This window comes from Natator depressus, chromosome 8 (assembly GCF_965152275.1).
Source record: "Natator depressus isolate rNatDep1 chromosome 8, rNatDep2.hap1, whole genome shotgun sequence".
Taxonomy (NCBI): Eukaryota; Metazoa; Chordata; order Testudines; family Cheloniidae; genus Natator; species Natator depressus.
This window is the reverse complement of record NC_134241.1, coordinates 31,865,056-31,885,292: the sequence shown is the minus strand read 5'-3', so window position 1 is coordinate 31,885,292 and position 20,237 is coordinate 31,865,056. Positions and strand designations below refer to the sequence as shown.

Here is a 20,237-nt window from a genome sequence, read left to right as displayed (position 1 = left end):
TTTACAGGATTCAGCCAGATTTAGGAACTTCACTGCACAATGCTTGGTGTGATGCCATCAACAGTGGTCATTATTATTGGTACAATAGTCCTCAGGACATTGTGTGCGTTTGATGTTTGCAAGGCTAAGATTTTATCACAGTTATTTTTAGTAAAATGTTATGGACAGGTCACAGGCAATAAACAAAAATTCACAGAGCCTGTGACCTGTCTGTGACTTTACTAAAAATAACCTGGAGGCAGGGCTAGGCAGGGTGGAGGAATGGAGTCTCATGGGGGGGGGATTGACAGGCCAAGCTTCCTGCCAGCAGCTGCAGTGGGGGGGATGCAGCCACAGGGGACACACAGTCCCCGCTCCAGAGTTGGCCGTAGCTGTGGGATGGGGTGTGTGGCTTTGGCTGCGGCCTCCGCCAAGCCCGGCACAGCCGGCGGGCCAAGGGGTGCATGGCCCTGGGAAGCCGTGGGTGGGGGGGGGGCACACAGCCCCTGGTGCTGCCACTGGGGAAAGCTGAGGGGCTGGGGATCACAGCCCTGGCTGCAGCCTCTGCCAACCCTGGGACACCACGGGGCCGGGGTGTCCGGCCCCAGCTGCAGATCCCCGCCAAGCCCAAGGACACCACAAGACTAGGGCACGTGGCCCCAGCTGCAGCCCCCATCAACCCTGTGACACCACGAGACTGGGGCGCACGGTTCAGGCCAGCCCCAGTTGCAAAGTAGGGACACACAGTCCCGCCTCCACCTCCTGAGGCCCTAGATGTCACAGAGGTCCGGTAAAGTCACGGAATCCATGACTGCCATGACCGCCATGACTAAATTGTAGCCTTAATGAGTTGATCATTTGGATAGTTTCTTGGCAGTATTAATGCACATCTAGTAAGGAGTTACAGTACTATTTGCAGGGCTAAATGCTGCACTATTTAAGACATTGGGAACATTACCCTTGACTTGAATGACAATGGATTATTTTTTTAGCTGACCGTTCCTTTTTTTTTTATTTGCACTCTTCTTACATATCTAACAAGGTGTCTAAATCCATAGAAGAATGAGAAAAGTGACCACTAGTGGCTTTGTTTTTTAAGGTGCTGAAACCAAATGCACTTTTTCCAGAAACCCACTAACTACTGAACATAAACAATACCACAGGGCAGGTATGCAAATCCAGCATCTTGCACTGATTTTGAAATGCTAAACTAAAGAGCTGAGTCCACATAAAGAGAATCAGTTGCAATTCTTTTTGCTGTTTGAATAAGAAATCAACATTACCCATTACTTTCAAGGACAGTCAAGTGATGTCAAAAGATGACTAGCAAGTGCTTAGAGTGGATGAAAAGAAAAAAAAACACCTAGCAGTGTTCAAAAGTAAGTGTACACCCGGACTATGTACATACCAAGGAGCACTAAGAAGTCAACACCTATCTCCACTGAAATGGAAGACACTCATTCGTATCATCTCAGTTACCTAAAAATGGGTAACAACAGCTCTGGATTGTATTGGCATTGTCTCTTTCAATACAGCTTTGGAATTTACGTTGGAATTTGTAAACCCTCAGATTTTGCTACCTTCGCTTTTGCTTCCAGGGGCTAAAATTTATTGTAGGGATTATATTCTATTGGAACACCAGCTTTTCATATGGCTCTTCATTTCCGTCTTCAAAGATGTGATTTTCCGGATGACACTAAAGCATTGCTTTCACTTTATACCAGATCTATTAGCCATCACCACTACAACTGTACTGACATTCCCACTGAAAGGAAGACCAGAACATTTGGAATAGGGGCTGATGGTTCTGTAGTTTTGTTTTTTGGTTATTTAACATTAAAGAAAATACTTTTTGCAGTCAACAACTGGTTTCCTTAACTACCCAGAACCCTTCACAAATCAGTAGATCAACTATAAAAGGCCCAGCCATTTTAGATTCATACAATCAATCCCAAAAGAAGTAAGACTTTAAAAGAGTTTCTGAAGGGACTTGTTTCCCCTAGGGGAGCATTCCACTACCCTGAGTCCTACCTTTCTTTTTATGCAGGCTGCTGACTGCAAATTCAACACAACTGGAATCAGACCAGTTGTGTACAGTTTAATCTTGCCCCTTGTTTATACCCACTATGAAAGCTGGCTAACTCTAGGGGTGTAAATAGACTACTCTGAACATGAGAAAGACAAGGTGGGTGAGGTAATATCTTTTATTGGATCAACTTCTGTTGGTGAAAGAGACAAGCTTTCGAGCTACACAGAGCTCTTCTTCAAGTCTGGGAAATGTTCTCAGAGGGTATGTACACACTGCAGTTAAAAACCCATGGCTGGCCTGTGCCAGCTGACTCGGGATGGGACTGCAGGGCTGTTTAATTGCTGCCAGGCTGTTTCAGTACATTGTAGACTTCGGGGCTGGGCTGCAGTGATTGTTGTCATAAATCTGGTGTCTCTATTCAGTCCATGATTTTTAGTACCTTGCAAATTATGAATATAAGTGCCCAGATTTGTGTTTTGACAGTGTTGTGCAGGTTTCCTTTCAGGATGAGGACCAGGGTCAGGTATAGAGTGATCGTTTTGTGAAAAGTGTTCACCCACAGGTGATATGGCATTTTGGCTTTTATCATTCTTCTGTGTGAGTTCATTCAGGAGTGTAGGGAGTGTCATGTTTCACCCACATAGTTGTTATGGGGGCATTTAAGTCACCGAATGAGGTACATTACATGTTGTAATAGCATGTAAAGGATACCTGGATCTTGAAAGGTGTGTTATGGGGGTGCTGAATATCATAGGAGTGGAGATATGTCTGCAGGGTTTGTATCTGTTGTTCTGGCAGTGTCTGGTGTTGCTTTGAGTTGGTGTCTCCTGGGCTGTGGAGATTTTACTTCTGATAATGAGCTTGGAAAGGTTGGGGGTAGTAAACTGGCTCAGGTTAGAGCAGCCTCCAGGATGCTCTAATCTGGATTTAGGGCCAAGCAGAGTGTCAGTGAGCCACTCCTTGATAGACCTTTACTCCCATTTACTTCACCCAGTTTAAATTGGATGTAGCAGACAATCTGGCCCATTATATGGGCTTGTAAAGTGTCCATCATCGTAACAACTAGGTGCCATCATGTAAATTAAGCAGGACCACCACAATCATCCAAGGAAAGGAAATAAGTAGAAGCAAGATATAGAAAAGGGACCATATATCCACTGGGAATTTGAATCTCCAGATGGCACTGTAACACCATCACAAAAAACAGATGGCTAAAAGCTATAGGAAATAGGGGAACAGCTAAGTCAGTGCGGCCGCCATGTATAATTACTCATCCCATCTCAATAATGATTTATTGAAAAACTCTAAAGCTGCCCTTTTGTTTTGTCTGAAACACAACATATTAATACTTTAAGCATACTGAGTGCTTAGCAGAAGAAAAGGATAGCATTAATATTGCTTTGTCCTAACAATCTGGAGCAAAACAGGATTGTGGTGGCAATGTGAATTAATGCCAAGACCTTCAACGATGCCGAATTTAGAAAATGGGCAAAGTCACTGACTAAATGAACTTGCTAATAATTATTCTTGCTGAGTAGTAATTTCTCCATATTACAAAACAATAGCACATTTACTCTCTGAACAGAAGTGGCAGGGGCCAAGAATCAGATGCACTGAGAGCGCTGCCATGCTGAAATTTGCAGTACCTGTCCATTTTACAGTGCACATGGCTGAATCACTCACACTGATGAGCAATGAAATTCAGCAAAGTTGAACACACACAGATTTCGCCACCAATATAACAAGGTATTTCAGAGACCTTAGAAACATACAACAATTCCTGATCTCCTGTGGCTAATACGGGGAAAAGTGTTTTGTAATGTGCTTAGAACAAAGTAAAACAAACATTTAATGGGGAAAAATTACACAGAGAAATTGAAGGCTAGGTTCTGTCCTTGGCTTACTCAGCTGAGCAAGGAAATATGGGTTTACCTTACACCTTATCACTCAGCTCTTGGGTCTGTTGAAAAGTACACCTGTCCACCCAATCTTTAATATTCTCCCTAGAAGTAAATGGGCAGGAACTGGTGTTGTTTTGGCCACACCCACCCTACACATGCTGGGAGATGTGAACGGCATCCTTTCAAGTAACAGTGTAGTAACTTGCTTCCCCACCCTCCGGAGCAACTGTGGCTCAGACTGGTTTGTCAGGCACACGCGCCTCTTAGGGCAAGTGCTGAGGTGAGGCAGCTTGCACAGGACCCTGTGCTCAGATCACAATCAAGCCCAAGGTAATTGGTTTGATTTCAGCAGAATTCACAAGTTAGAATGCAGCCAGTGTGCTGTGGACAGACAGATTCCACCCACAAGCAGCATTCTGCAGTTGTAGGGTGTGGTTAAGTTCTTCCTCAAAATGGGGGCTGCCTCTGCAGACTGATTCCACAAACCCTTGCTCCTGAGAGTAATACTTAGCAGTGGAGTAGTGCTCGACTTCTATGGGATTACCTTTGGTAAAAAGAATCTAACACAGTGGTACTCAGATTGAGGCTTGTGAGGTGCAAGCGGCTCTTAAATGTGTTTCCTGCAGCTCTTTTCCACACATGATATTAAAATACTGTGTGATTTAAACGATTAACCAGCCTAAGTTATTAACCAATCAGGATGCTTTTACTATGTTATTAACCAATTATAGCTCACAAAATAATACTTGGTCAGTCATTTTGCTGTGAGAATAATATATATATATATATATACACCCACATGCACATACACAAACACACTAAATATTTCCTGTCATACTGTCTAAATATGAATATATAATACTACAGTAAATGAAACAATGAATTCACACTGCTGTGGCTCTTTTGGGTAATGTTGATCAGTAATTTGGCTCCTGAACCACTGTAATCTGAGTTTCACTGATCTACGAGATCGGGCTGAGTCCCACAGAGCTTTCATGGGCCAGCAGCCAGGGCTTGCAAACTGGAATTTCCATGGGACAGGCAGGTTAGGAGATACTACTGACACTGAGCCAGATTTGCCACTTAAATCAATTAGAATGGGCAGAGTGTAAATTACCATAGCATATGGCCCATTGTGCATATGCTGCATGTACAATTTATGAAGAGCTATAATTTTTTCTTTGAAAACTCAACTAAATGAAAGAACTAATAATTCAGCCCAACTCTGTCCCAGCAAATCAACATATTAAGAAGGTATTCTATGTATTTAAAAAAGTACCAATGCATGGATAGATAAGCAGGAAATACACATGCAAAATACATATACTCCCTGTGGCATATATATGGCAAAACACTCTATGAAAGGAGAAATGTTAATGAAAATATATGATCAGTGCAGAGTGAAATTTAATTTATATTATAAAGAACATATCTGTTTGGCAGAGACATTTGATGTACTTTATCATAAGTGAATCTGCTTGCATCCGGAATCAAATGAGCAGAGAAAGTGTGAGATTTTGTGGGCATGTATGTGAGTAGAGGAGAGCAGAGACAACAGGAATGGAGCACAGAGAGAGACAAAGCAATCATCTTTTATATTAAGGTGAAGGTCCCATTTACAGTTAATAAATGAATAATAGATGTGTTAATACATAAATTAATAATTATTAGAGAGTCCAAAAGTTTGCTTACCAGCCGTGGCTTATAACCATCTACAATACCTTCTACTAATATGCTTATAACAATCTATAAAACAACCTAGTCATGTATGTAACATGCTAACCACATCTACCATTGATTAACCTTTCATATGTAGAATCTTAATGTGAAGTATGATTGCTGTATTTAAGGGTTCTGGGGATCTGCTCCGCTTCTAGGGTGACCAGACAGCAAGTGTGAAAAATCAGGATGAGGGTAGGAGGTAATAGAAGCCTATATGAAAAAAAAGACCCAAAAATCTGGACTGTCCCTATAAAATTGGGACATCTGGTCACCCTGTCCAGTTCCAGCCACTGATGTAACTTTACCCATCAACACTATGGATTTACCATGCTAAAGCTGCAATTTGGGGTAAATATCAACAGTGCAAATAACACTAAGCCACATGAAGGGAGTATACCAGTGCAGATATGCAGATGGCTGGAATCAGGGGAGATCTATGTGTAGACAAAGTTTTCTCACAGAGCTGTGGTGGCATTATGTCATTAAAAGCTCAGAGTATTCATTTGAATTTAAAAATTAATTTTCTCCTAGGCCTGCACATCTTGTTTTTACTGTCTGTGAGTACTCCGGTAACAAAGTGTTACTCCAATGAATACTTGTGGAAAGGGATTATCAAGCTTGCATGTGTGATCTCCTAGCACTGGACAGGATATCTGTAATGAGATAGGGCAGTATTTGACACAGCACAGGGTGGGAGTGCTGCCTGGCACCCCCGTAACAGTTATGACCTATCCAAGAGAAATGTTGATATATATTCAAATAGTTAATAATGTGTTAGTATATGGGTAGGGCCTACCAAATTCATGACCATGAAAAATGCATCACAGACAGTGAAATCTGGTCTCCCTCCATGCAATCTGGTCTATGCTATACAGATTTCTCGGGGAAGAACAGCATTTCTCAAATTGGGGGTCCTGACCCAAAAGGGAGTTGCAGGGGAGGTTGCAAGGTTATTTTAGGGGGTTCATGGTACTGCCACCCTTACTTCTGCGCTGCCTTCAGAGCTGGGCGGCCGGAGACTGGCGGTTGCTGACTGAGGGCCCAGCTCTGCAGGCAGCAGCAGAGAAGTAAGGGTGGCAATGCCATACCATGCCATCCTTACTTCTACTACTACTGCTGCTGGCAGCAGCTCTGTCTTTGGAGCTGGGATCCTGGCCAGCATCCACCACTTTCCAGTTGCACAGGAAAGGCTGGGCCGCCACCATCAGCAGTGCAGAAGTAAGGGTAGCAGTATCACACTCACCCCCTCCCCCTCATAACCTTGTGACCCCCCCACAACTCATTTTTGTGTCAGGATCCCTATAATCACAACACTGTGAAATTACATATTTAAATAGCTGAAATCATGATATTTACAATTAAAAAAACCTATGACCGTGAAATTGACCAAACGGACCGTGAATTTGGTAGGGTCCTATATACGGCATTCCAGCATATTTAGCAACTAACCAAGAGAGCTCAATTTTTAATACCAAGAACCAATTACTCACAGAAAACTCTGTGATCTATCCAAAGAGTTAAAAAAAATCAGAAAATAATATTGTGGGTTAATTTCAACCTACAAATGCATTTGAGGAAATTGCTATGTGATTGCAAATATTTGGGAATCAGGGCAAACCGCCTAAATTTGCTGAGTAAATCACATGATAGATATTCATTCAGTTCTAGTTTTAAGCAGATCACGATGCCAAAAAAAATATTTATAAGGCTTTTCTCATGTATATTTCACTGTGGTTGGAGGGTTAGAACTCAGATTCTTCTGCTTCAAAAAGCCCAGGCCTCCAAAATGAAATCTCTGTGTCACTGTTACCAGGATAAAAGCTATGGAACACAGGTGAGTAGTTTGGATACCATGCAGCAGAGGGATGGTGATGACATATACATTAGCCAATTCATTGCAATGCTTTAGTTCTTACATTTTTAAATCCTCTGTAAAGCACTTGAAGTTCCCTCTTTGTGAAATTGGTTTGTGTTTCAAGCTGTTCCAGTCCTTCCGGCCTATAGCACACCGTGGTCATTTCTAATTCATCTTCAATTTTATCTAAAAGAAAAGACATGGAAATATTTACTTTGATTGCTACCTTTGCTATATTAAAGAGACAGACAGGTCAAATAACTGGAATATTGATGTATCTCGAGAACAAAAAGAAGAGAGAAAAGCTAACACGGAGTTTCTCTATACAACTGGTTTCAATCCTTTAAAAGCAAAATTAAAACTAAAGAGTAGAGAAATACCCCAAATTCCTTATTAGGGGGTAAATATTTAGTATTCTGCTCCCAGGGCAGAAATTGAGGACATGAAGAGGAGAACAAGTAGCTAATCACAGTTCCACTAAAGAAATGGTGGAAGTTACCTGTTTAAATACCTGCATAGTGCAAAGGAGTAATCCTAGGGTGCTAGTCACGAAAGCTTATGCTCAAATAAATTGGTTAGTCTCTAAGGTGCCACAAGTACTCCTTTTCTTTTTGCGAATACAGACTAACACGGCTGTTACTCTGAAACCAGTCTTAAAGAAGAGCATGCAAGCATCAGTGGTAAGTGACAGAGCAGACATGCTTAAACGTATTATACTAAGACATGACATTACACTGAGTGGAAACATAAAGAAACTCTCTCTCTTTTGTACATTATCAAAAGAACTTGAAGTATTAAGGACATTATGGATCACATTCATCCCAGGTGTAATTCAGGTTAAGTCCAATGGAGTTGCATCCAGGAGGAATTTGGCCCTCTGCTTACATGGCCTTTTGGGTGAAATAGGTAAGCCGTGCAGTGCCCATGTGGATTTGGTGTAAAAGTTTTTTTCTTATGAAAGTACATGGATTTGGACACATGCATACATGCTTCCACCCAAATCCTCCCATGTGACTTGTAGGTTATAGAAATCTCATTTCGCTAGCAGTGCCCAAAAAAGCATAGATCTGAACAGATGGTTACTGTATGCCAGTCTGAGATTATCAATAATACTCCTGAAGCCAGATGTGACTATTCATCACAGCTGTCCCAAAAGCACCAATCCTCCCTAAGCCATGAACCCTCACCACCTCTATGGTATAAAGGTCAGTGAGCACTTCCAGTATGAACTCACCTTCAAAAAAATTTCATCTTTTCTAGACCTTCAATGACTGTAGTACACACTTATGGCAAAACTACTCAGTTCATATCCTGTAAAAATCATTTGGGTTACTATGGTGAATTATGGTTGATTCCTGCCCAAATGCACAGAGAAATGATAAACTAATTGTCAATATGAGTTTGAGAAGGAAAATTCTCCTGGTCTACATTGGAGCTTTGAGCAGAGATCAGCCCTTTAAACCTTGCTGGTCATTTATCCTATGCGTTAGATTTCTTGTGAATTTAAACTGGCCTCAGAGCATGGGGGGAATCTTTCCATCCTCTATATCTGTGTTCTTCAGAAGTCAGAATCTGTGGGTGCTGAATTTTAAAATATTCAAATCCAGGTCCAAATTTTGTCATCTCCAGTCTAAGCTATCAACAGCAGATCATTACAGGAAATATAAAGTAGGGGTGATCCTATGCTTTTCATGGCTTTCCCACTATAATAGTATGTACACATAGTTTTAATGGCTGGGTTAATGACATCTACGGAAAAGATCAAGTAAGCTTTGACTATTTGTTTTTAACCTGATTTCCTCTTGGACCATGAGTCTTAGGGTACATCTATACTGGAATTATCGGGCGTGATGGCAATTTGCATAGACATACCCAAGCTAGCTTTAATTTAGTGAGCTCATGTCATGGAATAGAGAAGCTGCAGTGGCACTCACTTCAGTGCCAGCTAGCCCCATGAGTAATTACCCAAGGTTCTGCAGAGGCTTGTGTAGCCCCCATTAAACGCATGCTGCCACAGCTTCACTGCATTTGGGACCCAAACTAGCAAGATTAAAGCTAGCTCAGGTATGTCTACCTGAGCTGCAATCACACCCTGTGATTCTAGTAGAGACATACACATACTCCTAGTCAATAAAAACAGGGCAATAAGGAATAGGCTTAAGGTACAGAAAAGAAAATTTAGCCTAAACTTTGGTATATGTATAACTCTTCAAATAGCTCGGTAGTGGAATGAACTGATGTGGGGAGTTTTTAAATGCTATCAGACTTGTCACTCACCCACTCATCAGCAATAGTAAAATCAGTCCTGCCAAGATGAGAGGGCATGGACTTGAATGAACTTTGAAAAGCCATGTCAAAGAGACTGTGCATTTCGATATAGGAAGCACTACAAGACTCTCCCTCTCACTAGTTATTTCTACAGGACACTAGATGCCACAACCTAGAATATTCTTATTCCTGACTGGAAAAGAGGAATTTGGATATCTCTACTGTGTTTTCCTCTTTCCCCCTTTTCACAGTTAACTCAGTATTCAATCTGCATGGATCTAGTAGTAATTTGAAGACTGACAATCACATTACTAGTCCATGTCATTATGAAATATGTATAATCAATAGCCAAATACGTCCCCTCCCCCCCACAGCACCCCCACAATGTGTGTTCAGCAGAAGAAATTTCAGGCTGGTCACCAGTATGCTTCCAAATATGATAATCATTTTATGGGATTGTGTAGATTAATTAAGATGAATGCCACTGCACATAATTGCAATATTTGTCTAATGGGGATGTTTAGCACTCAGCTTCAGATAATTTTAATTGAAACACTACAGCAGAGGGAGACATCTTGTCAAAGGGATCCTCAGAGACTTACAGGGAGTAAAGGCATAGGGAATTCTTTATAAGGTTAGTTAGATCGAGAAGAGCATATCTGAGAGGCAGTAGCAGAAAGGAAATTGTGAGCAGAGCGCAGTGGTCTGCAGAAGTGGATGAAATGGTGAAGGGGAAAGAGGGGTTGGGACCATCAGCAGAGGGAGCCAGAGTCCTGGAAAGGAGAAGAACGAAGAGACACCACTAAAGACCACAGAGAGGAGAGAGTCTGGAAGAGATACTGTTAGAAGGAAGAGTAGGGGGATGGAGAAGAAAGGAAAAAAGAAGGGGCTGTTAGATGAGGAGAAAGACAGAGGTCATTGAAAAAAGGATGGGTGGGGAGGAAGATGTCCTAAGATGAAAGGTTTCAGAGTAGCTGCCGTGTTAGTCTGTATCCGCAAAAAGAAAAGGAGGACTTGTGGCACCTTAGAGACTAACCAATTTATTTGCGCATAAGCTTTTGTGAGCTACAGCTCACTTCATTGGATGCATTCAGTGGAAAATACAGTGGGGAGATTACCCATTGTTTCATGTTCTCTGTGTATATAAATCTCCCCACTGTATTTTCCACTGAATGCATCCGATGAAGTGAGCTGTAGCTCACGAAAGCTTATGCTCAAATAAATTGGTTAGTCTCTAGGGTGCCACAAGTCCTCATTTTCTTTTTAAGATGAAAGGGTGGAATATGGGGGAGGAAGGAGGGGAAAAAAAGAGTGTGGTGGAGAAAAAGGTCTTAAAGTGGGAAGGAGACGATAAATGGGAAACAGAAAGAAAGAGAATATCAGTCAACAATGGATCCAACCTAGGGAGACCCACCTCTAGTCTGAACATGATTTTTCATGAGTGCCTTGAAATAAATTAATTAAAAACTTTACATTTTCAATCTGCCCAAACATGTCTGGGTTCTCTTCTGCTATGTACAATCAACCAGTTTGTACCTGTCACAGTCAGTTGTGTATCCCACTCCCTTCTCATGTTTTAATAAACTGTGCAGCACAAAGGCAATATTTAGGATTAAGCATTGCTCACTCTCTCTCCCCCTCCCCCTTACTGAGTTCACATTCTCTGAACTTATCTCCTTTAGCACTGCTCAGCTTCCACACCCTTTTCTGTGACCTCTCATGGGTTAACATTCTGGTAGTATTGCCTATTGGTTTGATCTAATCTAAGGTATTTATAGAGTGTCAATCACTGTAGAAGCTAGGTGAAAAATGCAGGTGGAATATAAGCACAAACAATTAATTTGACTTGACTTTTGCCCAACAAGGATTTGGCTATTTAAACTTGACTTTTTAAAAAATAATTTTTCCTGCATCTCCCAGATCTTGCATATCTTACTCGGTGATAGGCAGCGCTGCAATCCAATGAGGTATTTGAACTCAGGCCCTTTGATTTAAATGAGAGGCTGTAGGTATTTTCCACAGGGGGCTCTTACCTGTGGAATATGCTTGTCCCACCTTGGTTCTCCAGAGTCTGCTTTAAGGTTACTGACAATTCAGAAGGACAGAAGCTGGAATGCTTATGGATCAAAATACTAACTGATAAATCACAAGATGGGGTACCAGTAGGGATGTGCTATAGACCACTAGATCAGACAAAGGAACAGGATGAGCAGCTCTATAAACAGTATGTGCTCTTTTAAACATTATTTGAAAATATACAAATTAATTGTTGTGCATCCTAGCATATTAGAGAACTGTATAAATAAAATTACTGTACCCTAAATTATTTTTCAAAACTAATGGAGACCTAGGAATGTACCAGAAAATTATAAAAACTAAATCTAGTGCCAATCTTCCTCAAAAATAAAACTAAAAAATCCTACACTTAATATCATTTGCAAATCTCATTTTGATTCCCAATAAAATAATAAAAGAAATACTGAAAGAGAAAAATTACAACAATGTTTAGAAATCAGAGGAATGATAACTTTTCTGGCAACAGAAGTTAGACTCACTGGATCCAACTCCCTGCTGTTTCACACCTTGTGTTGTCATTTACATCTTTGCAAAAGAAGTTAAAAAATGCTATGAAGTCAGGATGGTAGCCTTTTACAACTCCTTGGCACAGCTGTAAGTGACTTCAGCAAGATTTAAGGCAGGCTCATTGGAAAGCAATTGTCAGGTTGACTCATTATTTTTGGAAGACTGATACCATTTATAAAATTATGTATTCACAGTATCACTGGTTTCTCCATTGTTAGGCGATCAGTTTCTTAAATTAGTATTTGGTATTCATATTCTAAAAACAAACAATAACTAAAGGGAAAGATCTGGGAGACTTTACCTATGCAAAACTTCATTTGCAGCCCCATGTTTGTTTTAAATGAATAAGGTCTAAAGGCCTGGGGATTAAAAAACTTATTTCTTTTGCTTATGAAACCATATTTTGTATGAACTGAAGAATGAATACCAGCATCCCAGCTATTAAAAATATTCCCATATCAAAGAATACTTGGTAAACACAATATTTCAGTAGTGACATGCTACATTTTGATAAATCCCAGCCTCATTCAATGGGAATATCAATGTCATTCATCTATTTCAGCCTGTCCTGAATGCACAGATTCTTTCCAATTCACAACCTTTGGTCCCAGAGGACAGATATTTTATTATTAAAAGTCAGGCAGATTTTTGCTGTATATAATGACTTTCTCCACTCCTTATGCTAAGAAATCATAGAACTGGACGGGACCTCGAGAGGTCATCTAGTCCATTCCCCTGCACTTATGTTGCTCAACTTCTCTAAACTTTTTTCTTTTTAACAAATTCCAGGACTAGGGTTAGGGAAAATAAGAATCCATTCTTTTTAAAAACACATTCCTTTCTACATTCAGGAATCAGTATCTATCACTCAAGTCTATGATGAAGACTGTATGAGCTATCCCTTTCACATTCTACTTACTCATCCTGCACTAGATGACCTCTTGAGATCCATTTCAGCCCCATATTTCTATAATTTCCAGATCCTTTCCTTCAAGAGGCATTTAGAAACTTTACCAAAACAAATGTGACCACACTGAAATAGAATCAACTATTTTCAAACCCATACATTCTGAAAATGGCAGACAGTAATTCTCATAGTAAAATCAATCCAGAGTATGTGGTATATCCTAATAATAATAATCCACTTCTCCTTTGGTGAGGATTTGAACATTTGGGTTCATTCTACTATTACACACCAACAAGATGTCATTCTGACAGGACAACAAGCGTCATTTCACAGAATCACACTGTATACAGCAGAGACAGAAAAGGCCTACTGTGTTATTTTGTCTTCCCTTTGTCACTTCAAAGCTGTTTCATGATCACTTTGTCCAGTCTGGTTTTTAAAGGACCAAAATGACGTAGCCTCCAAATGCTCCCTGTGTGAGTAACTATTCCCCACTATTCCAATGGATCTCACAATTAGTATATTTTTTTTATATACATCTGATATTTACATTTGAACTTTGCTCAGTTGGATCCCATTTTTCATAGTTATTTCCACCGGTGGCTTTATAAACTCCCCCTCTCCCTTTTTAAAGATGAACTCTGTAGGGGTGTTGTGCACCTATATGCAGGCAGCCAATGAGAGCTGTGTTAGTGATGGTAATATTTATATTTATTTATTTATGCATTGTGACAAAGTTCCTGCTCTACCTTGGTGGGTCTTGCGCTTACTGGCGGATTTGCTTGCCTTGGAGCTTCACGGCAGCCCTCAGCTTGGCCGTTTTTCTGAACCCACAGTCCAGGTCGACTCCTCCTGTGTCTGACCAGGAGTTGGGAGGATTTGGGGGGAACCCAGGCCCGCCCTCTACTCCGGGTTCCAACCCAGGCCCCTGTGGAATGCAGCTGTCTAGAGTGCCCCCTAGAATAGCTGTGCGACAGCTACAACTCCCTGGGCTATTTCCCCATGGCCTCCTCCCAACACCTTCTTTATCCTCACCATAGGACCTTCCTCCTGGTGTCTGATAATGCTTGTACACCTCAGTCTTCCAATAGTCCACGTTCTCACTCTCAGCTCCTAGTGCCTCTTGCTCCCAGCTCCTCACACGCACGCCACAAACTGAAGTGAGCTCCTTTTTAAAACCCAGGTGCCTTGATTAGCCTGCCTTAATTGATTCTAGCAGCTTCTCGATTGGCTGCAGGTGTTCTAATCAGCCTGTCTTAATTGTCTCCAGAAGGTTCCTGATTGTTCTGGAACCTTCCCTGTTACCTTACCCAGGGAAAAGGGACCTACTTAGCCTGGGGCTTGTATATCTGCCTTCTGTTACTCTCCTATAGCCATCCTGCCCGACCCTGTCACAGTATTTAGGCCTGTTTATCTGCTGGAGAGAGAATTTTGAGGTTTTTCAAATATAATTGTTTGTGCCTTATGTCCTTATCAATATATGTGAACAAGGAAGAAAGAAGTGTGTTGGTTCTGCCTACAACAAGATGGTTTTTTTTTGGTATAATAAAAAACGATAAGAAATAGAGCTAAAATGTTGCTGGATATGGTTGGAGATTAATATACAACTGCCTTGACTCCTTTCCCAAGACAAGGTCAAGCAAGCAGCTGGGAGTGGCAAAGTATGAGAAACACAAAAAGCCAAAGAAAAAGTAGCCTTGGCCAGAACACAACCTCACTCTTCTGGTACTGAAGCCTCCAGACTCAAGACCCTCCAAAACGGAACATGACCATAAATCGTAAGGGGTGGGACCAGGGACAGGCACTACCAGTATAATTAAACCTGCTAAGAAGGAGGAGGGGAAAAGGAAAAGCTCTACTGGTGTACAGAGCTATGGTTATGCTTCCTTGTTAACTCCAACAGGCATTGCATTGCCTGCACTTTGGACTCTGGCCTTCTGCTTTCTGTCTGCGTGACAAGAATCCAGGGAGGGCAGCGGAGTCCTAACAAGCTGCACGTGAGTATTCAAGGACAGAATTTGGCCTTCATTGTTTAGACTCTTCAAAATTCTTACAGTGTTTTCACAGCATTTTTTAGTTATTGCTTAGTTTTTTTCATTCATTTCTAGGTCAGTTTCTCCAGGCCTTTATTCCTTCATTTCTCTCTGGGTCAATCAACGTTTTCCTGAATCTGATCACGGTAATCTCAATATTCTTATTTGTGATACAATGCTCCTGCATATCGTCTAAAAATCACATTGTCTTTATTAAATATATTGCATTAAATCACATTGTCTTTATTAAATGTACACCTCCAATTTGCTATCCGCTATCACACATCAGCTCAGTCTTTTCCAGACTCTCAGCTTTTCAAGTACATCTCTGTGTATAGAAATTGGGTGTGTTTGACCCTCAGAGGTACAAAGCTGCATTTTTCCTACACTGAATCTCACTTTTTAGTGATGTGTGAACATAAGAGTGTCTCACAAGGTTTTCTCTCAATATTTATTCCATCGTGTTACTGGAGACTAAATGCCAGGAGTGATTTTTTTTTAAAGAAAAATTTCTGTAACACAGTTGCTCTTTTCCAATCCTCGAGTGTATCACTGGTTCTTCAGCACTTTTAAATAAATAATTGCCAGTGGTTTAATAATGTCATTAGCTAATTATTTTGTTAGCCCAGAGATATCTATCATGCAGACATGATGATTTATTCATCTTTCCCACTCATTCCCATACCTTATTTTTAGAACAGTAGCTATATCGACTAAGTTTTCCTTTCTTCCTAATTTCCCATACATCTTTTTTATTTTTTCTGGTTAAAATAAGATTTTTAACAAGCAGGTAGTTCATCCATTTTGGACGTGTCACTGGTGTGGTCTCTCTCCTCATTGTGCCTACTTTCCCTCCAAATGAAGTTGTAAAAGCCTTACTTGTTCTCCTTATTTCATTTGGTTAGCATTAACTAAATGTGCTTCTTTTTTAGTCCTTATGTTTTCCACACAAGCCTTGATTAACTAACTAACCTTGTCTGGTTCCTTCCAACTTTGTCCCTTTGTAGTACAGCTTTTTTTGTACTTCCAGGTCTTTCAATAAATTGCTCATGAAGCCATACTGACCACTTTTGGTTTCCTGTTTTTCAGTGGTAACAACATTTCTTGCAATTTAATTCTCATGTTTGTTTGAACATGCTCCAGTCATCTACCACACTCATGGAATTTAATATGTCCTTTTATAGAACCTCACTGCTTCATTTTTGTACCTACACATGTTCTTAGCTTCAGGGATACACACACATATAAGTATTTGTTGAGGACCTAGGTTTCTGATATCTTAGAATAGTCAACTGAATTCTTACACTTTGAAGTGCCCAATGAATCCATTTCTTAATACTGTTTGTCGACAGGAATTTGTGGTCACTGTGTACTCTCAAAATCTCAGCCAGTTCCTCTCTATGGGTAAGAATACATCCTGGATGGGTTCTCCTCTGGGTGGATTTTCTATTTCCTGGCTCATAGTTCTCCTCTACTTCCTGTTCCTGACGTATCTATCTGAGAATCCATATTTAGCTGTATGTGTCACCCCAAGTAGGAATACTCAAAGTACTGTTCCCTATAACTCTGAATGTCATGGTTGGTCATGACACTCTAAAATATTTGTAACTGAAACCTGGCGCTTTTTCTTTGTTTTCCATTGATGCCATTTCCTACTGCTTTCGTTATCACCTCTTTCCTTTTATGTTTCACCCATGAAAACTTACTGCACTCACCATGATGAACATTCCACCAGTAAGAATCATTATAGAGATTTAAATAAAACTGGCTAGATGTGGATCATAATTCAGCAGCACTGTAATTCATAACTTTTAATCATGCTCTTTGCATGTGTGTTTAGCTATAGCTCTTCAATGAAGTAGTTCTCTGTTCATTGTAGACATCTTATTTGTAGATCATCTTGTTCATTATAATTGGAAATATAAACCAGATATTTGGTGTAAGATCAAAGCTCTCCCTCCCTCGCAACCTAGTTTGAAACCTACGTAACATAGCCTGCCAGTTTTTAGTTTGGAAGCCAGGTCTCTCACTTACTTAAGTGAACACTAACTAACACAATAGGGTGAATAATTCTTAATTTAGAGAAATCTGCCTCTTATCCTGTTTGCAAGTTGTCCTTGAACAGACAGTTTTACTTAATTACTCAACCTGGAGTTCTTGTTGGGACCCTCAGCAGCTGCTGAAGATACAGACAACCATAGTAACTAAGCAGTATGTTTCCCCCATGTGTGCATAGTGATTAATGTTGCTAACTTTTTCTTTTGGATCTAGATCTTGCAGCAGTGATCTGTGCCTTTGACACTTCTACAGTGGACTCTATGTGGAGCTATTTCTAAAGACAAGCTGGAAACTCCACCAAGTGTACAATGTGATTATCCATTTGCTTAGCAGTCCTTCTTGCAGAGAATAGACATTACAACTGTTCTCTCTGATCTGCATTTATTCCTTTATCGAATCATAGAAGTGTAGGACTGGAAGGGACCTCGAGGGGGTCATCTAGTCGAGTCCCTGGCACTCAAGGTAGGAGTAAGTAATGACTAGACTATTCCTGACAGGTGTTTATCTAGCCTGTTCTTAAAAACCTCCAATGATGGAGATTCTACAACTTCCCTAGGCAATTTGTTCTAATGCTTAACCACCCTTACAGTTAGGAGGTTTTTCCTAATGTCCAACCTAAACCAACTCTGTTGCAATTTAAGCCCATTGCTTCTTGCCCTATCCTCAGAGATTAAAGAGAACAATTTTCTCCCTTCTCCTTGTAACAACCTTGTATGTACTTGAAAACTTATCTCTCTTCCCCTCCAGTCCTGCCCCCCCCCCCCCGTCTTCTCTTCTCCAGACTGAGCAAACCCAATTTTGTCCATCTTTCCTCATAGGTCATGTTTTCTAGATCTTTTATTATTTGTGTTGCTCTCCTCTGGACTTTCTCCAATTTGTCCACATCTTTCCTGAAATGTGGCACCCAGAAGTGGACACAATACTCCAGCTGAGGCCTTGTTAGCACAGAGTAGAGCAGAATAATTACTTCTCATGTCTTGCTTACAACACTCCTTAATATATCCCAGAATGATGTCTGCATTTCTTGCAACAGTGTTACACTGTTGACTCAGATTTAGCTTGTGGTCCACTATGACCCCCAGATCCCTTTCTGCAGTACTCCTTCCTAGGCAGTCATTTCCCATTTTGTATGTGTGTGGCTGATTGTTCCTTCCTAAACAGAGTACTTTGCATTTGTCCTTATTGAATTTCATCCTATTTACTTCAGAACATTTCTCCAGTTTGTCCAGATCATTTTGAATTATCCTCCAAAGCACTTGCAACCCCTTCCAGGTTGGTATCGTCCGCAAACTTTATAAGTGTAGTCTCTACGCTATTATCTAAATCATTAATGAAGATATTGAGTAGAACCGGACCCAGAACTGATCCCTGTGGGACCCCTTTTGTTATTCCCTTCCAGCTTGACTGTGAACCACTGATAACTACTCTCTGGGAGTAGTTTTCCAACCAGTTATGCACCTGCATTATAGTAGCTCTATCTAGGTTATTTTTTCTTAGTTATGTTTCTGGATGTAATTCGTTAGTATTTTTTATGAATACAGATCAAATTGGTCGGAGTCCTGTAACCTTGAAAGATCCTCATGCCATGCCATAGCTTCAGCATCTTAACTTACTTGTTACTTGCTAAGAGCAAACTGGTTTAAACAGGTGGGATTGGCAGCAGTACCTTCCACTCTGGAATTTGCTTTCCTCTTAATGGAAAGGAGCCAGAGCCTACTGACCTTAAGGGCATATTGGAAAACTTATCTTTCTTTTTCAGTAAGAAAAATGCCTGTAAGAGACAGGAGAGGGCATTATTAGCCTGGTGGATGGGGGTAAGAGGAGATTTTCTTACTGGTCAAGACTGTAATTTTTGGTATATGTATTTTTTTCATATATCAAACTGAATAAATAGTGGCTTTACTTTACAAAGAATAAAAACCCTGACACTGTTACATAAGCATGAATGTTTTATGGATTGCTGCTGGTGAAGATTATTGCATTCTATTGCTTTTGCTGTTTGCTTGAGAATGGAGATGGAGTTTTCCTTAAAATAGATCAAACATGATATTTTAACTACACACACAGTTTGGAAATTATTTAACAGGGTTTGTTTTTCAGATCTGATTTATAATCTCCTATATTGATTCTAATGATACCTTTGTTACCTTTAAAATTTGAGCATTTCCTTACCTAGATCCCCTTGAAAATGAGTCTCTCAAAGTGAATTTCACCGTTGTAAACGACACTGAATGGAATTTACATTTTTGTAAATCTCCAGTATCAGAAGAGAATAATTTAAGCCTCTTTCTGTAAGAGCCAAAATAACATCAAATTGTCAACCTATGTACACATCCACACACATCCTGACAAAATATATAATTTCATCATGGGGGAAAAAGATTTTTTCAAGCACAAATGGAACTCGCTATTTATACCCAAGATCTGACAGAAGGGTACAATCCTGCTCCCACTGACACCAAAGGAAAAAAAATCCATTGATTTCCAGGTGAGCAGAAGTGGGTCCAATATTTCATCTTTCCCCACAAATCTTTCAGTGCCACTAGAATTAAGGCTTCTATATCATGTCCTTCAAGAAAAGAAAAATGTTTAACTGTCATATTAGACAAAAAGCCATTTATTGAATTTCCTTTGTTAATTAATTTTAATTTCTAAAAATGTAATGCATATCAGACATTCGCCTACATATTTCCAGGTCAAACAGAACAATCAGTTACCATGGCAGGCAGTATCCATGAAATAGAAAAACATTCATTAATTCACTACTTCTACCACTAGAGGGCAGATAATATACCACCAGTCTGAAAATAAGATACCGCTGCTTTCAAAAACTTTGTTGGGATTAAATATTCAAGTACATTTATTTACTTATTTTGCAAACTATGAAAGAATGCCTAATCAA

General features: G+C 40.3%; 1 protein-coding gene across 9 annotated transcripts in view; it reads right to left on the bottom strand.

Moving 5' to 3' along the window:
• Positions 1 to 20,237, bottom strand: part of KCNIP1 (potassium voltage-gated channel interacting protein 1) — a 780,527-nt gene that overhangs the window by 32,307 nt on the left and 727,983 nt on the right. For 8 of the 9 annotated variants that reach the window (XM_074960692.1, XM_074960688.1, XM_074960691.1 and 5 more), the window contains one exon: positions 7,548 to 7,672. In XM_074960692.1, the coding sequence (XP_074816793.1) occupies positions 7,548 to 7,672 (125 nt within the window). Of the gene's footprint in view, positions 1 to 7,547; positions 7,673 to 19,507; positions 19,625 to 20,237 lie in introns of all 9 variants that reach the window. The other variant, XM_074960695.1, reaches the window with a different exon arrangement.